The sequence below is a fragment of the Mytilus edulis genome, chromosome 4 (genome assembly GCF_963676685.1).
Source record: "Mytilus edulis chromosome 4, xbMytEdul2.2, whole genome shotgun sequence".
Taxonomy (NCBI): Eukaryota; Metazoa; Mollusca; class Bivalvia; order Mytilida; family Mytilidae; genus Mytilus; species Mytilus edulis.
The window spans coordinates 56,461,714-56,480,518 of NC_092347.1; the positions used below are offsets into that span (position 1 = coordinate 56,461,714).

Below are 18,805 nucleotides of genomic sequence, written 5' to 3' on the forward strand. Positions count from 1 at the left end.
ATCTGAATCTGTATGATCCATTTTCAACGTCATCTTCATTGATGTCATTTTCAACGTCATCTGCTTTCTCTCCCTTTTTATCATTGTGTGTTTTTATCATTTACATCACTTTCATTGTCATTTCATCATTGTGTGTTTTTATCATTTACATCACTTTCATTGTCATTTCATCATTGTGTGTTTTTATCATTTACATCACTTTCATTGTCATTTCATCATTGTGTGTTTTTATCATTTACATCACTTTCATTGTCATTTCATCATTGTGTGTTTTTATCATTTACATCACTTTCATTGTCATTTCATCATTGTGTGTTTTTATCATTTACATCACTTTCATTGTCATTAATTTTAACCTCATCTATTCCATAATCCTTTTCGACACATTCTATTTTTGTAACATCATCTATTTTGACGCTTGTTTCAAAGTTGTCTATTTTATTGTCATGTTCAATACTCGCTTTTCTACCATCACCTCTTTTGAAATCATTTTCAAAATTGTCTGGGTTATATCTATGATTGAAAGAGCTGGTTGTCTTTATTGATTCAGAAGTTTTTGGTTTGAAAGCTGAGGTTTGTACAATTGATTGGGATACGTCACCAGGATGGCTCCACTGAAGTAAAACATATAACACAGGTAACATAGAACACTTATATATGAGGAAAAAGTAATATACGAGTATTAAACCATGTATTACTATTATCAAAAATTGTAGGTCATACAATTAATGTTAATTTTTTTTTTAAACTGTGTCTTTCTAAAATTAAAGAAAAAGCAAATAAAAAAACAATTTTCTGACAAATTCCAGATGGATTTGGTGTTTCGAGTTTTGTACTCTGGTACTGGCACTGAGAGCATGCTCTACATATACCTTAAGTCTAAAATAGAATTAGCGAATTAGAAATGTGAAATATCATATCATTACACTATATGTATTTAGAAAGGTTGATGCTTGTAAGACAACTGCATGTGTTTATACCGTAATATAGAAGTTTATATCTTGACATCAGTTATTCTCAAAATAACATTTAATCTAATTTCCCATACTTCAATTTTTTTTCTCATAAATCATGATGTAGTATTCATTTAATTTTATTTTCGGGGTATTAGTAATCCAAACTTAATTAATTTGCCTTGTTTGCTAAGATTTGCATAAAAATATATTAATAATAATGATATTAGAATTCAAATGTACTGTTAAGCCATAATCTCTTTGTAAAATGGTGAAAAGCTATGATAACTTTAAGTATACCTACAATATTACTGTAAACAGGTGTGGAATTAGACGATACTAGTCCACTGAACGCACTGTTGATGGATGGTGTTATTGATTTCAAAGACATTGTTCTATCTCTGGGACTGGATACAGAACTTAATGATACTTGGTATGTTGATCCAATATCATCAAAGCACTGGGTAGTAAACTGAAAAAGAGACCAACTATTGTCACAGAATTAAGGGATAGAAGGAGGTCTCAATCAAAATTCAATAGAAATAAAGCACCTATCAACATTTTCTTTAAAAAATATCCAGTCTTGAATTGCTGTGACATCAGATCAAAATGTCATTTTTAAGCAGATACACAGTTTTTAAATATATTTATGTGCTGTTCGCGTATGATTTTTGAAGTATGTAATTTATTCTATTGTGTTTTCAAAATGGTTGTAAACCATTTTTGGGAGTCATTATATAATAATTACATTAGATGTATATTTCATTATAATACCTTATTCTGATTGGCTAACTACCGATCTCGTGATATTCCTTAATCAATTGCATTACACAATGCAACTTTTCATTCATGATGACACGAGGTCCCACAATAAAGTGCACAGGTAAATGAAATAAAAACTTGATAGAAGGCGTGTTTTCATGATCCTATAGGTAAATATGTAATTATAAGTATTGAATGCTTTTTTTTGTAACTTTATAGGGTTGTAAAAGCGTTGACCGTGCGCACATGTACTTCGGTCAACGCTTTTGAGATTTAACTATCAAGGTTTGGGTAGTGATCATTGTCGTACGTTTCTTTTGTATTGAAGTTTAATTTCGTTATGTCTGATATCGAGCCTGATAACCTACCTGATATGGAAAGTGTAGAGCTGCCGTGTCAAGCTGATTCTGATGAAATTACAAATGCTGATTTGTTGTCATTGATGAAAACCTATTTTACCAGAAAGTTGACACGAATGGAGAGAAATTTTGCAGATACCACACATGATCTTGCACGAAAGGTACAGAAATCTGAGAGTTCCTTCCAGTTCAAGGGTAACAAAGTTCAGTTTGACTTAAATTCTGATATGTTGGACAATATTGATATTGCTGTAGACTGTATAGAGCACCAGAGATATGAGAAGGCCGTCAAAGTGCTGAAGGAATCGGGGAATCTTTGAAGAAAAGGAATAAGCTGATTCGTAGAGCGGATAAATCTGAAGGTGGGTGGAAAACTGTCGACAAGTATTTGAATGATGAAGTTGCTAGTGACTCTGAGGATGAGAAGCGTATTCAGGCAGCTGATTGCAGAGCAGTAAAGAATCTGTGATGGTCAAAAACGATTTGACATTGTCAGGTTTTGTTTCTAACAAGGACAAGTGTTTTATGGACACCTGTTCAAACTTTAGTTAGGCTTGGTTTCACTTGAAATTTGAAAAGTTCTTTGATGGAGTTGCCGTTAATTAAAAAAGAAAATTTTATAAATTTGATTGATGTAATTCTGTCGAAAAGCTTTTAAAGTTAAAATTAGGTTATTAGCTAAATTATGTGGAAAAATAATTTCCTTTTCACCAGCTATTGGAAATGTTACTTAAATTATGGCAAGGTGTACTTGATGCTCGTGCAAAATCTACAGTAGAAAAATATGCTGGATATTTTCAGAGATTCGTTAAATGGACTGGAAAATACTCTGAAATTAAATGTGTTTTACCCTGTCAAGATTTATATGCAGGTCTATATTTACAAAATTTAATGCAATCAGATAATCATTATAGCGTTATAGAATCCACTTTTTATGGAATTAAATGGGCACATAATCTTGCTGGGGTAGCTAATCCATGTGATTCTGAAATGGTTTGATTGACCGTAGAAGCATCAAGAAGAAAATTGAACAGACCTATAGAGAAAAAGAGTCCACTTACTTTTGATATTATGATCAAATTATTTAAAGTACATATCAGTTGGTCGTTCTCTTACAGATTTACGCCTATTAAAAATGTGTGCACTATCTTATACCGTATTTTTAAGGTATCAAGACCTTTGTAGTATAAAAACAAAGCACATTACAGTTTGTAATCAATATATAAACATTTTTATTGAGATAAGTAAAACAGACAAGACATGTATTGATATCAAAGCTTGAGACTCCACAATGTCCATGTACAATATTAGACTGCTATTTAAGAGAAGCAAATATTCACTTATCTTCTGATATGATATTTTTAGACCTTTGTCATTCTTGAAAAAATCACAGACTTTTGTTCTTAGGAAGAAAAACTATAGTTTGTCATATACCAGAGCGAGAGAATTGATTAAATGTGCATTATCAGAGATTGGTTGTAACTCTAAAGATTTTGGTCTACATAGTTTTAGATCAGGTAATGCTATACGTACAGCTGCCGCTCAAAACAATATTTAAGATAGGTTATTTAAAATGCATGGTTGGTGGAAATCAGACCAAGCTAAAGATGGCTATGTATTAGAAAGTTTACAGAAGCGTTTGTCAGTATCTCAAAATCTTGGTATATAATATGTACTTAATGTCAAGTTTGCTTTCTTTGTGCGTCGAGATGGTCATTGCGCCTAACAATACCTAAATATGTATTTAGTTTTCTATTATGACTTTATCATATAAAGGTACATATCTGAATGTGCTCAGATATGTATGCTTTACAAAAACCTAGAGAGATTTAGCACATAAATACTTTATGTTCATTTGAACACAGTGAATTTAGAACATAATGCTTATTATGTTGGTTTATGTAGATAAAGTAAAGTTATCTCCCCTTTATTAAGATTCTGATCAGTTGATGGACATGTGTTTGGAATAGCCTTCAGTATATTTCTTTCAGAACCATTACACTCATGCCAAACCTAAGTAATAAACAGTTGATAAATCAAACAATTGCAAAATTTAAATTAAAAAATTCATTTTGGTCTCTTTGTGGACAGTTGTCTCATTGGCAATCATACCACATCTTCTTTTTTATACTTGCAAGTGTGGTATTTCACTGTCAAATTGCATCAATTATATTATTATTTGTAAAAAAGCTACTGACTGTAAAAACTCTCTGCTAAGACAAAATGTTTCCATAGAGTTTTATTTATAACATAAATAATGAAAACATGTTTGTGTAATGGTACATTATCCGCTTCAAGCTTTGCACTGTTGTTTTCTTTTACTTATTCATTATCAGAGACAAGTTAGAGGGGGGGCCCTTACCTGGAAAAAATTTGGTTGATTTTATAGGGAATCACTGAAGCATGACCGAAGCTAGCTTGGCCCCCTTTTAGGCAGTCAGCAGGCCTATACCATGGAAAACCTTAATACAGTATAACATCACTTACTTTATCATTTGCCCATTTCTTGTACAAGAATTTTGATTTTCAATCATCTCCAAGGACACATTTAAAAGTGTGGGGTTGGGAATGGTCACTGATTGGATTGATAAAATCCTGAAATAGAAGAAAACAGTGTTAAATATTACTGTGTTATTAAGCTGTTTCTGCATTGGCCCTGTTTTAGATTCAAAGTTAGCTGTATTGGACCTGAGACTAATGTGCATTACAAAATCACAGATTTCCATTACAAGTCATTGGACCTTACAAAACACTGAACATCATTTAAACTTCCTTTATATGATATTAAGTTAAAAAAAAAAAAAGTTGCCACTGATTTAAGCGACATTTTGATTCAATCAATGTTCCATTCATGTTAATAATGCATAGCTGTGATTTTCTAATGCATGTCTGTAGCTAATTCTTCATTCATAATGACCAGTTGTCGAAATTTTCCTTTTATAAAACATGGGCATTTCTATACATAATGTAGTTAGTTGGTTAATAATTATCAATAATAGGCTGTTTTACAAGGTAAGTATGTTGGCAGTATTGACTATATATCTCCTATCATTGCTGCCTAAGTTATATGACTAGGACAGACTTCCGACGTGTCCCTTTCTAATTTTTCCCTTCCCTTAAAGTTAGGGGTCTGACATCATTCCAGTTATAACTAAGAGTGTGAAATAACATGTATATTGACACCTGCTGAATAATGCCTTTCTCAAAGGGCAATAAGTATCATGGCACTTCTCAGTACGTAAACAAACAAATTATAAGATATAGGTGTAATACCACCAAATCATGGTACGTCACATCCGGTTGCATACGAAAGTAGGCCTAAAAAAATATTCCCTTGAATTTGACAGTTGTAGAAAATTAACCCTGCATTTCAGTGCACTTAAATTTTTCTGAGTCGTAAATATGTATGTTGGATGTCTGAAAGCAGCATTCTTTTTTTATTTGATGGTCTTATAAAATATTTTGGAGCGTTAAGGTTACATAGTTACCAAAGCAGGTAACCAGTAAATAACAGTGTAAGAATTGGGTTGTTTACTTCCGGTGCTGGTTACTTTCTTATATGCAATGAAATGTAGTGTGAAATTTTCACTGTATCACTGGAAAGGATTAAACTTTATACATGCAAAGTATTTCTTTGGTTGAAATAAAGGTAAATACTATACAATTTTTTTGAAAGTGCCAATTTAACAAAGACTAATAGGGAAAAATCAATGGTGGTATTACACCTATAAATAAATAAAAGAAAGGGAATTGTAGCAAGTCCTTTTAAAAAGAACTACATTGACATCATTATTCATTGTGTGTCTTGCTATGCCCCATGGTTGCCTACATTTTTGTATTGCTTTTGTAAGACAACTTAATCCTTTGAGTCCCAGGACACAAAGATATGTCCATTACATATACATGTAGTTATTATTTTAATTGACTAAAGCTTGTTAATAAACAGACTGAATCCATACATATGTACAATGTGTATATATATTATACTGATATAATAATGTAACATGTCACATGCATTTTATATAAGAAGATCTCATAGATTTAAACTATTTTTTTCTCACAAACTCACAAATTGAATAAAAGTCAAAAGGATTTTCATGTTAAGCTTGTGAGTATGTGATCCAGTTTACAAATCAAATATGATATTCTTGAATGAAATAGGATTTTAATTGAGGGTCTGATCCATCAATTTTGTTTTTGAGTAGCAAACTGTCACAATGACTTCTGTACCTTAATCCAATTTGTAACATCATAAACATTATTGGTTTCAATTGCTTGGGGTTTTGGTTGGAAGCAGTTTTCAAACGCATGCATTAGTCTTGGTAGTGTAAAAGCTGCATGTTTATTCAACCATACTGAAAATCTGAAAAAAATGTTTGTTAAAATTATGTATGAAATAAATAAAGATATGTAATGTAAGAAAGCCGTTGTATTATAAAATGATGAATTTCATTTAATTGTATGATTACATGAAAGAATTAACTCATTCAAAGTAAACACAAGAGTGCACACGCTGAACTGTCTCAGCTTCTTTACCTATCATTGATATTATGTTGATAGTCTTAAATATAAAGCTACAACTGTCACATAGACTTAACCAAGAAAACTAAACATAGACCAATGAACCATGAAAATGAATACAATGTCAGATGAACCATGCCAGGCAGGCATGTATAGCTAACAATTCTTCCATACAACAAATATAGTTGACCTATTGCTTATAGTTTAAGAAAACAGACCAAAAATCAAAAACTTAACACTGAGCAATGAACCATGAAAATGAGGTCAAGGTCAAATAAAGCCTGCGTTACTGACATAGATCATAAAATATTTCCATACACCAAATATAGTAGACCTATTGCATACAGTATAAGAAAACAGACCAAAACACAAAAACTCAACTGTAACTGTAAGTGATAAATTTGTCCTGGTAAAATATGTCTGGGCGGACAAACATTACTAGTATAAAAAGTCCATGGTTACATAATTTACTAGTATATTTAGTCCGATGTTAGTAATATATGTCCCCAGACTAATTTTCCTAGGTAATCATGTCCTTTAAAATCATATAATAAATTCAATTACATTTAAACATGTGGAAATTTAAATGTTATGTTTTAGTAATGTTTAAGAGTTGCATAGTTATATTTTTGATAAAATTCATGTCCCCAGACTAATTTTCCTAGGAAATCATGTCCATGTCATTAACAGTCCTAAGTTAAAATGTCCATGCCCTTAATTTTAAAAGGTGAATATGAATGTAATATGTTTTAATATTGCTAAAGACAAAACGAAAAAGTTGTGTATCAATTTGTTAAATAATTTTCCTAGGAAATCATGTCCATGTCATTAATAGTTCTAGGTTAAAATGTCCATGCCCTTAATTTTAAAAGGTGAATATAAATGTAATATGTTGTAATATTGTTAAAGAGTTGTGTATCAATTTTTTAAATGTCCCCAGACTAATTTTCCTAGGAAATCATGTCTATGTCATTAGTATTCCTAGGTAAAAATGTCCACGTCTTTTATTATAAAAGGAAAATGTTATAAGCAATGGGAACTCAATATTCATGTTTTAATTACCGGTAGGTTATAAAGGAAATGTTCTTCATTTTAATTGGAAAAAAATAAGGAAATTTTCCAATCTTATCTAACATTTTTTTCATCTATTTTAAATACATTTTATGATACTAGTATAATAAAACTATAAGAAAAACAAGTCTTGGGACAATTTTTCCTAGGAAAACAAGGCCATTGGACATGTGACTGACGAAAAGTTTGTAACATGAGGCATCTATATACACAGTATGAAGCATCCAGGTCTTCCACCTTCTAAAATATCTAGTGTTGTAGCTGCAGCAATATCACTTTCCCTATGTCGAGCTTTCTGTGACAAAAGTTGCAGGCTCAACAATAAGCAGTTGCATTTCATTTTTTTTAGCATAATGCAAATAAAAGCATTATCCAAGGAGTTACTGTTCTAATAACTTGATATCGTGTAAAAGGCTGATTGAACCCATGACATACAATGTAATGAACTAAATGCAAAGATTTTGTCAATATCTTAATAGAGGGAATTATATTTACCTTGAAAAAAACCTGATTGATGTCTTCATGAGTGTGGCCAACCATCAAAAAAGAAACACTTTCAGTTCAACCAAGAGGCTGAGAAATCCTATTACAAATCTAGAACACAAAAAGTTATGAATTACAAATAATCATATACTATTTAAATTGAGATCAACAGTAAATAATTACATTAGATGTACATTAGATGTAAAGCGTTGACCGCACTTCATACAAAATGTACTTCGGTCAACGCTTTTACACCCCAATGAAGGTACAAAAATAAGCATTCAATTCTTAAATATTTTTTCAAGATTTACTATCTTGTTATGAACAAGTCCTATTTCTATTGATATCTAAAAAATATTTTTAAATCATCTTCATAAATTTCACCTTTAAAGTCATAAGAAACCTCAAATTAAAACTAAATGGATAGTTTTCATTATACAACTTATGTACATATACTTTTTTCTGAGAAAAATTCTTTAATTTTTCCACATTTAGAAGAAGTTTACTTATATTTAATTGCTTGCTTCCAGGAAGCAATTCACCGACATATTTTCCGTATGCATAGTGACCTGAGCGTGACCCTCCTCATGAAAATCTGGTGATAGCAATACACATGAATCTGTCATTAAAATAAACAATTATCTGATTATACATGTTAAACACGTGCTCAATACCCATGCTTTTTGTTATTTGTTTACTATAAGGCGACAATCGGTAAACGTTGGCTTCATAACAAGTCATTTAATGAGCAGCCATATTTGTTAAATCATAATTGAATACTGGATACCATTGTTTATAAAATTATCATGTTTGATTTCCCAACATGTATGCAGTTTTGCTAAGAAATTTTAACATTAACTTCTAATCTTTAAATACTAAATATCATTATTAATACATGTAGTAACATTATATTATGAATCAGTATGTAACATATATTTTCATTATTTTTGTTTTTTCTCATGACTTTATTGAAGGTGAATAATCCAAACTCCTAAATCCTTGGGGGCACTCATCTGTTTCCATCTGAGTTTTTGGACCTTAATGGAATTTTATCACTGGTCATTTCTAAAATTTCATTCATCCCCAAGCATTTCGGGGACAAATTTTATCAAATTTATTCCAGTGCCAGTTTGATAGACCCCTGCTACTTCACAAGTACATGGGCTATCCCCCAGGCAGACCCTTGCACTACCTGGCTGCCGATGAGACGCCTAGTCTCATCACCTAAGTGGAGAACCCTCGCTTCACATTCCCCGGCTTGCGCATTGTCGGGCAGGCAGGTTCTTCCTTACACTGAAGGTTGCAAGCTGACTTGCTCAGGCAGGAACTCAAAATTCCGTTTGTATGCTGAGTGTTTCTCAAGGGCCAAAATTAAATGATTTTTTAATAAATATTATTATTTATTCTAACGGTCTTTCTGCTTTAAGCCAGTATGATTTGCTGAGACTATGTTTTGGTTTACACACAGAAACCCCTTATATGTGCCTTGGTTGCTGTTTGTTTTGGAGCAGTTATTTGGTCTTTTTTGCTCATTTATGTGGGCTAGTTATCATATTGCCATGCTGACTTTAATTGAGATTTGCTATATCAGGAACCCTCAACAGTTACACAAACAAAAGATTACACAACCTCCTACTGAAACTACAGAAATAATATTCCCACTATGAGACTACAAAAAATAATATTTCCATATGAGACCACAAGAAATATATAATAAGAGTCTACAGAAAATACAATAGAACACTACAAGAAAATACAATATGAGACCACAAGAAAATACAATATGAGATAGCAGGCTACAAACACCTTTGAAGTTTGTATAAAATAGATTAAACAGAAGTAATCCTGACTGCTATACTCTAAAATATATTTCAAAACAATAATGTGTCCCCAGTACAAGGATGCCCCACACACACTATCATTTACTATGTTCACTGGACCGTGAAATTGGGGTAAAAACTGTAATTTGGCATTAGAAAAGAAGGATCTTATTGTACAGAACATGTGTACTAAGTTTCAAGTTGATTGGAATTCAACCTCATCAAAAACTTTAACCTGAAGCAGGATGGACAGACTGATGGATGGATTGTCGAACGAACGGACACACAGACCACAAAAAATAAGGCCCCTCTACTATCCTAGGTGGGAACTAAAAGAAATTTATTTCTGTTCTGTTAAGGAATAAAAATTTTAATTCAAAGAGGGGGAAATGAATTTTGAATCCAGATTTTCACCATACCTTCTAGTGTTAACTTTTGAAAAGAATAAGTTGATTGGTTGCTTAAAAAGTAAAAAATCTGAATAAGACAAAAAAATCATAATCCCCTTAAAGTTAAATGGTTGCTGACATTAATTAACTTGATGATGCTTGCTGTTGTATTTCATAAGTGTTTTGTAAAATTATAAATCATGCTGTTTCTACAATTTGATATCCTTAAAATTGCAACCGCCATCTTTGTTCATGCACCTTTTAATTAATATTATTTGATTACTTGATATAAGAAAGCATCAAGTTTGAAATACTTGAAATTATTAATAAAACTCCCTGAAAAATATTCTAATGCAATTTTTATGTAACATGTTTTTTTCATTGGTTAAAGGTTACCATCAGTTGACCAGGCGTAACTAAGGAGGGAACCACAATTTTAAATTGATTGGATCAACAAATGTTGGATTACAACAATATTATCAAAAATAAAACAACACCTACCTTAAATTCCCAATTTTAATGTGATTTTATCCGAATTTGAAATGTAGCAGTTGAAAAGATCACCAGTTTGTAGGTTTTTATATTTAGCCATGACGTCTTTGCACCAAAATTATTCATGAAGTTCTGCAATTTTTTTTCATTTGACAAATTTATACTTTTTTCAAGCTCTAATGTATTATTTCGTTTTGTAATGCATTAGAATCAGAATAACAGTACTGTAGTTGAAGAGAAATCACTGTACATTTTGATTTGACGGTCAAAAATTTCCATTTTACTTATTTACAGTCTCGTCATGCATCAACAGTAAATGTGCATTTGCAACTGTCAAATCAACAATTGAAAGATTCAAATTTTCAACTACAGTATAGTTATTCCATAAATACCATAATTTGGCATTTAAAACAATTTGTTACCTTTGCTTTAATAAATGCTGTTCTCTGGTTCTATTTAATTCCATTCTGGCATTTTGGTCCTTAGCTTCAACCATCTTGGTTTTTATCTGTGTACATATGTTACATTTTGATAGCCTTGAATTCTGTAAAAATATATTAAGAACATTGGTTTCTCCCGAGTTGACCACTTATATAGCTAAATTGTTATTTTTTTTTTAAGTGTATTATTATTGTTGGCTTCTGCATTTTAGGTATTGAAAAAAAGAAGACCTTTATCATATACTTAATTAATAGATAAATGAAATTAAAAAAATGTGGTCACCATTCATTTAAGCTCACAATCTGCCTCCGAAAGAAGCATAAATTTTTGTTAATGTCCTTTTTTTAATGTTGAACTAACAGGAGAAAGAGGTTATATCGAAATAAAAACAGAAATAAATTACAGAAATTGCTTAAATTTTATAATTATTTAGTTTATGTACAGCTTATTTTAAACAATAATAAAAAATATAGGTTACCGATGAGTTAAAAAAATATTTCAATCTTAATGCCAAAAGATGGTATTTTTGCACCAAAGGGAGATAATTTGGAGATTTTTCAATGATATAAACATTTTAAAAGTCATCTGGAGCCCAACGGAATCGATATTTTTGATTGATTTTTGTACCAGATCATAAAGCATTAACTAATAATGTAATAAATAATATGTGTGTAATGAAAAAACAAATGTTTAATTTTTTGCTGAAATTTTTGTGAGCCTCCTGAACTCTACTCTAATACTACAAAAATAGATGTGCTGGATTACATTGACTTCTTTTTTATATTACAATCCACAATGTGACATTGTGGATTCGTAAATTTTTCGTGGCTATCAATTTACACTGTTAAGGTAAAATTGTATTTTCATCAGTATATCATTTCTTGGTATTACAACAGTCTGTATATCCTCATATAAAAACATTGTACTTTGTTAAACATATAAACTTGTGGTTTTGTGTGCTAACCAAATTCCAATAAAATTGCTATCCCACTAATATTATATCTGCAAGAAAGTTATTTAGTTATCAATAATTTCTGAAATTTTTTTGAACAGCTAATCTTAGTCACCTACCAGTTCATATAAGTTGCTTTGTTAGGACTGGAGAGCCATCTTTTGACTTTGTTCTTCAACTTCAAAAGCCATCACCTATCAAATAAAACGATATCTAGTTACCATAGTGTGATAAATTATTCTGAGGAACAAATTAATAGAACCTTGCGAATAGAAAAATGTGGCAGGATTGACTCCGACAAATATGCGTTAAACTAAAACATGACATTGGGGTTAATAATTATGTGAATTAGCTCAAACCACAATTTCTTCAACAAATCAATTTGGATCCAGTTTATCTGCATTATCTCAAGTGTGACTGAAAAGATACAGTAATACGTCAAGTTAAACCTTATTATAACCAACTACATTTTCTATAGTTCTTACCTTATCATTTAGAGCAGAATTTTCTGATTGAAGTTCAGCATTTTTTGTGGCATTAGTTTCTCCATTAATTCTACTTTCTCACATTCTCTCCTTTGACACCCTTCCATTTCTATGCTTAAATCTTTATTGCTAATTTTAAGTTCTGAGACTTTGCATTTTGTGAAGCTATTGTATTTTGTGCTCTGAATAAAAAGATAAATTTTGTTTAATATCATCTACAAAAGATTTTCTGGTTTCTAAAATAAAGATTATTATTTATTGCCTAAAAAATATTGTCTTGTTTAAAAACAAAACCTGGAAAACCTTTAAATTTTCTCAGTATATAAATTAAGTTTTGTGGAAAATTGTATTACTGGCATTGTACCTTAGAGATACCTTTTAAATATTTTTCCTGGTTATTTTTTATGATGTGATAAAAGGTGCAGATCTACATTTAAAATGAGTGCATCAAAAGAAGCACCTGGTAGAAACTTAACGGATCTTTTCCCTACATTTACCCAAAATAACCATATTTTGGTGTCATTTTGGTCTCTTGTGGACAGTTGTCTCATTGGCAATCATACCACATTTTCTTTTTTATATATTATATATACCTTTTGAAATCTGATTGTAATTCATGTGTTCAGTTTTATCTTGAACTGTTTTATTTTCAATTTTCTGTTTCTGTAACATATGTTTATAAATTTATTCAAAGTTTCTTCATCTGTTTTGTGTTCCTCTTCCAAGCACATGGTTTTATCTTGGTATGTATGAAGTTCTGTAAGTGTCTAACGATGTTTCATTCTTAACTGTTCAAGTTCCTTCATGGCTGTTGTATATGGAAGCAAGTCATTTTGAACCCTGCCATTTCGTACCCGAATCTGCCATTTGTACCCGAATCTGCCATTTTGTACCCAACATTTACCATTTCATACCCACGATAATATCCATTTCGTACCCAATGGGCCAAATGCATCTACCATTTCGTACCTCATGGACTTAATACATGTAAGCTATTTTGTATCATATTTTTACATAGTTTTTCATGAATTTCGTACCTCATGGACTTAATACATGTAAGCTATTTTGTATCATATTTTTATATAGTTTTTCATGATTTTAATGGGTTTTTTTTATAAAATAAAACATATTAAATAAAATTGTGCTAAAGACGTAACAATTTTATAAAGACCGATAAATAGTTTGATTAAGCAGCATTTGGAAACTTCAATAGTTATAATTACAATTTGTTTGTTTGCAGGATTTGTCCCAACCTTGTTGCTCTTGAAACAATCTTTACTTGTATACTTGTAAGTTTCCTGACGTATAAGTGCCATTGAGGATGAGTTCCAGAGGTCCTTTCTACCAGACAAAGCAGACTAGTAGCGTTTGTTAATTTGATTGTTGGGAGAGACGAGACCAACCACTTGTATACAGATAAACAGAATTACCATATAAGCTTATGTTGTGAACACTATCAGAGAAGAGTTTCCATAGTCGAATGTGGTACATGAAGGCTTCCAAGAATGTACAAGTGACATGTCCGACTCTAAACAGTTAGTAAACGGACTTAACAGTGACCTATAGACATAGACCGCTAATTGTTCTTGATATTTGAAACTGCATGCATATATACGTTTTTGAGAGAGATTATTTATCTTGTGTCTGACGAAAACTAAATGCCTGCATGGTTATATCTTGCCATACGTTCGTGTTGTTTTGGTGAGTGTTCTCTCAAAATAGTAATTCAAAAATTGTTTAAGTGAGATCTAGATTTACACCAATACCAAATTTCGTTTATATATTTCACAAGTATATACCACGGAGAAGCTCTGAAGGTATTTACTACTTCCATTTTGTTTGCCGGGTGTTAAACATCGAGGTTTGAAGCAATATTTAATGAATAAAATGATGATGGTAGAAAGAAATATGAGCGTCATGTGGCAAATATTACATGATCTCCGACCATGAGTTGTCAATCTGTATTCCAATACAACCATATTGAGTAGCTAGTAACTTACAGGGTTCTTATGTCGTTTGACTCTGACACACATCTTTTACTAAGATGTATGAAAGGTTCTCTCTCTCTATATATATATGATATGTAACAATAATCAAACCGTTATGAAGATTTTTTTATACAGTTTACACAATCATATATAAAGAAACACAGCAACACTACAATAGAACAAATGGAAAACTGAATTATTTTTAAGTTATAACCATGCTATGCAGACATCAAGTAAGTGCAAGTGAACATCAATTAGGAACATGATGTGTGATTTTGTATAACTAAAAATATCAAAGCGAACAATAACTTTGTCATGTAAACATTTGTTTCCCAATGTGCCTCTCTTTTTATCTCCGCTTCTTTGCAATAACTATTTCCCTTTTTTGTCGATCATTTATAATAGATAAAAAAAAATGAAGAAACTATACTAATTTAAGAAATCCACTTCAAGGATTGTTTTTTTTTTAGAATGATAAATTACAACATTTGTATTATTATATGTACATGTAATAGATGAATACAATAATGAAGGTGTTAATGGGTGTACATTCATGACGAATAATGGTAAAAATTCTTGCCCATTTTTTTTCAAAAATGATGGTAAATTAACATTAGTAATTTGAGACCTCTGACGAATCACGTTAAAATTTTAATCAATTTGACGCTAACGGTAACCGAAAATGACCGTGTGTCGCCTGACAGTAAAGGACATTATAACCCTCAATAATGCTACATGTAATAGTTTTGTCTTTCTTTGTACGATGCATGAAAAGGGTTTATTTTCACTTGTTCATAATTTTGTCATTTTTTTCAGCGTCAGCGACCAAATGGTTCAATATATTGGTGGTGCTCTGTACATTCAAACAAATCTAGATGTCCAGCAACAGTTATCCAGTCTGGTTCAAATTTCAGACCAGGTTCTCATCAACACAACCATGACTAAGCTTATGGAGCAATTATCAAACTGAAGATAGTTTCACAGGTATTTCACAGGTATTTACATATTAGTTTTCATAACATACCTATGTAAATATCATTACAGAGAACATAATTTAAAATAACAGTTTACATTTCCATGTTATCAACATTTAGAATTATTTGAAAGATATACAAAAAAGGCGATGTGGTATGATTTCAACCAGAGTTCAACTGACATAGATAGAAAGAAACTATTTATATAAATTAATATTTGAGCCTGTTGATTTTACTAAATTGATCTTGTTTCATATGAAATCAAACTTAACATATTTCTCCATTCACAGTCTAAGCAAGAAGCCGCAACCAATGTCTTCAAGCCAGCAGCACAGATAGTCAATGAAGCCATGGTTAGTCATTCCGACCATACAGCCCCAGCTGGTAGCAGACCCAATGTACACAACCTTCAGACGTCAACTAACTGTCTACGTGAGAAAAGCAGACCAAAAGATCCAACAGATTTAAACTTTGAGGTATGATTTGAACTAAGTGAATGGTTTCTTCCAGTATTATCAGATTATTTACAATAATTATATTGTAACGTTCCGGGGTTTTCTTGTCAGGATATACACCCGTAGTTACTTTTGTGGGCCTCTGGTGAAGGAAGTAATAATAAAGATCATAATGGAAGTTCATTAATTGTATTATTTCTATTTAAACAATACATCAAATACAGCGGTTCAAGAAACAAAATACGTTAATAATTATATACAATAAGTAATACGGCAAGGTGCATTACTTGCACTAAGATAAATAAAACAATTGCTTGGTGCAAGAAGATCTCCTTGGTGCACAGCATTCAAATACTCAGCGTACTCGGTGCTACAAATCTACTTGGTGCACTGCATTCAACTTGAATACTCAGCTTACTCGGTGCATGCAATTCTACTTGGTGCACTGCTTTCAACTTGAATACTCAGCGTACTCGGTGCATGCAATTCTACTTGGTGCACTGCTTCTAAAAACTCTCATACTTGGTGCAGGAAAATCTACTTGGTGCACTGCATTACTTGGTGCAGCAAATCTACTTGGTGCAGGAATCTACTTGGTGCACTGCATTTAAATACTTTCACCAAGCAACTTTACTTGGTGCAGCAAATCTACTTGGTGCACTGCATTTAAGAGAGACTGCTAACTGCATGGAGGTTGTTGGAGAGAATCTCAACGTAGGAACATGCGTTCCTTACTTTATACAACGTGTGACGTAATACACAAGTTCTTCATCAACAAGAACACGTTACTTTACATTTGGCGCGCTATACTGAAACTAAGTATAAACAAATACAAAATGAATAATTACACATATAAATAGAGTCGATATATAGATTTAAAGAAGTCAGCATATAATATAAGGTCAAAGTAAGCTATTTCTTCTGTAAATTACGAATCAGAACACAACAACGGACATCTGCGTGTATCAAGTGTGGAACGAAGACCACAGTAAAATATCATCTTTCAAATCACCGGGGTGTAACAATATGATATGTAATTTATTATCCAAAATATAAATAAAATTGATATAAGATGTGGTATGAGTGCCAATTAGACATAATTGAAGTGTAAATACACAGCTCAGCAACATGAAGATTAGTGCGTCCTTCAACAATGTGCAATTTATTATCCAAAAATATAATAAAATTGATATAAGAAGATGTGGTATGAGTGCCAATGAGACATAATTGAAGTGTAAAAACACAGCTCAGCAACATGAAGATTAGTGTGTCCTTCAACAATGTGCAATTTATTATCCGAAAATATAATAAAATTGATATAAGAAGATGTGGTATGAGTGCCAATGAGACATAATTAAAGTGTAAAAAAATCAGCTCAGCAACATGAAGATAAGTGTGTCCTTCAACAATGTGCAATTTATTATCCTAAAATATAATAAAATTGATATAAGAAGATGTTGTATGAGTGCCAATGAGACATAATTGAAGTGAAAAAACACAGCTCAGCAACATGAAGATTAGTGCATCCTTCAACAATGTGCAATTTATTATCCTAAAATATAATAAAATTGATATAAGAAGATGTGGTATCAGTGCCAATGAGACATTATTGAAGTGTAAAAACACAGCTCAGCAACATGAAGATTAGTGCGTCCTTCAACAATGTGCAATTTATTATCCGAAAATATAATAAAATTGATATAAGAAGATGTGGTATCAGTGCCAATGAGACATTATTGAAGTGTAAAAACAACATTGTGCAAAACTCCAACTGCATGGCAAATATAAAACATTTTATAGCATTATACATTGTACTAATTTGTTTATTACAATAAATATACATATTAATATAATAGTATTTAGTCCCTATTTCAGACCAACTATGACTCTCTACCAGAATTTTTTTTCAAGAAAGACGTTTGTGACAGCAATCGACACCTCATTTTTGCCACTGATAGCCAGTTCGACATTTTATCTTCAGCCAAAGTGTGGTACATGGATGCAACTTTCAAGATCATCAGTAAACCATTCTACCAGATGTTTTCGATACACGCATTGCCTTCGTACTGGTGAAGATAACTCACAATTATGTCATAGGAAAGATTTTGAAGTTGAAGCAAAGGAAAAAAAAATATGAAACAAGTATAACATTTTAAACTTAGTAAAAATAAATTAAATAGTCCTGAGTCTGAATCCGGGACAGTTTTTTTTAATCACTTTCCTATTTTCTTGTGTTAAGATGACTAATTGGTAAATTTTAAAAAGCTTCAACAGGTGCAATATTTTAAGCACACACTAAATTAATTACAATGCTTCATAGATAAGACATTTACAAATGTAGTGCAGAAGATCTCATGTTTTTATCTCATGTTTTATCTCATGTTTTTGTGCTCGTTTGCCATTTTGGCATTATATGACTGTTTTTATTAGTGCTTTCTGTTTATATTCTTTTGTATATGCATACCAACAGTACAATAAAATATTTATTAGGTCTGTCTGGTTTTTTTTAATTATTCATGATTGAGTAATTGTTTATTATGCGCATTTGGACTATAGGTCTTTGAAACAGTTTTCATCAAGACAAGTAACAATCTTCCATGAGGTACAAAAAGCATACATAGTAATCTCCATGCGGTACGAAATGGTATTACATATAAATA

At 31.4% G+C, this 18,805-nt stretch overlaps 1 protein-coding gene across 2 annotated transcripts; it reads right to left on the minus strand.

Moving 5' to 3' along the window:
- Position 1: 1 nt before the first annotated feature.
- On the minus strand, positions 2-8,280 carry LOC139520005 (uncharacterized). Of its 2 annotated transcripts, XM_071312369.1 has the most exons (5): positions 8,162-8,280; positions 6,305-6,437; positions 4,562-4,669; positions 1,258-1,441; positions 2-614 (listed from the first exon to the last, which is right to left on the minus strand). In XM_071312369.1, the coding sequence occupies exons 2-5, from the start codon at positions 6,382-6,384 to the stop codon at positions 306-308; spliced, it is 681 nt and encodes a 226-aa protein (XP_071168470.1). In that variant the 5' UTR covers positions 6,385-6,437; positions 8,162-8,280; the 3' UTR covers positions 2-305. The 2 variants fall into 2 exon arrangements, with proteins under 2 accessions (XP_071168470.1, XP_071168469.1); XM_071312368.1 differs by lacking the exon at positions 8,162-8,280 and having other exon boundaries at positions 6,305-6,485.
- Positions 8,281-18,805: the final 10,525 nt, after the last annotated feature.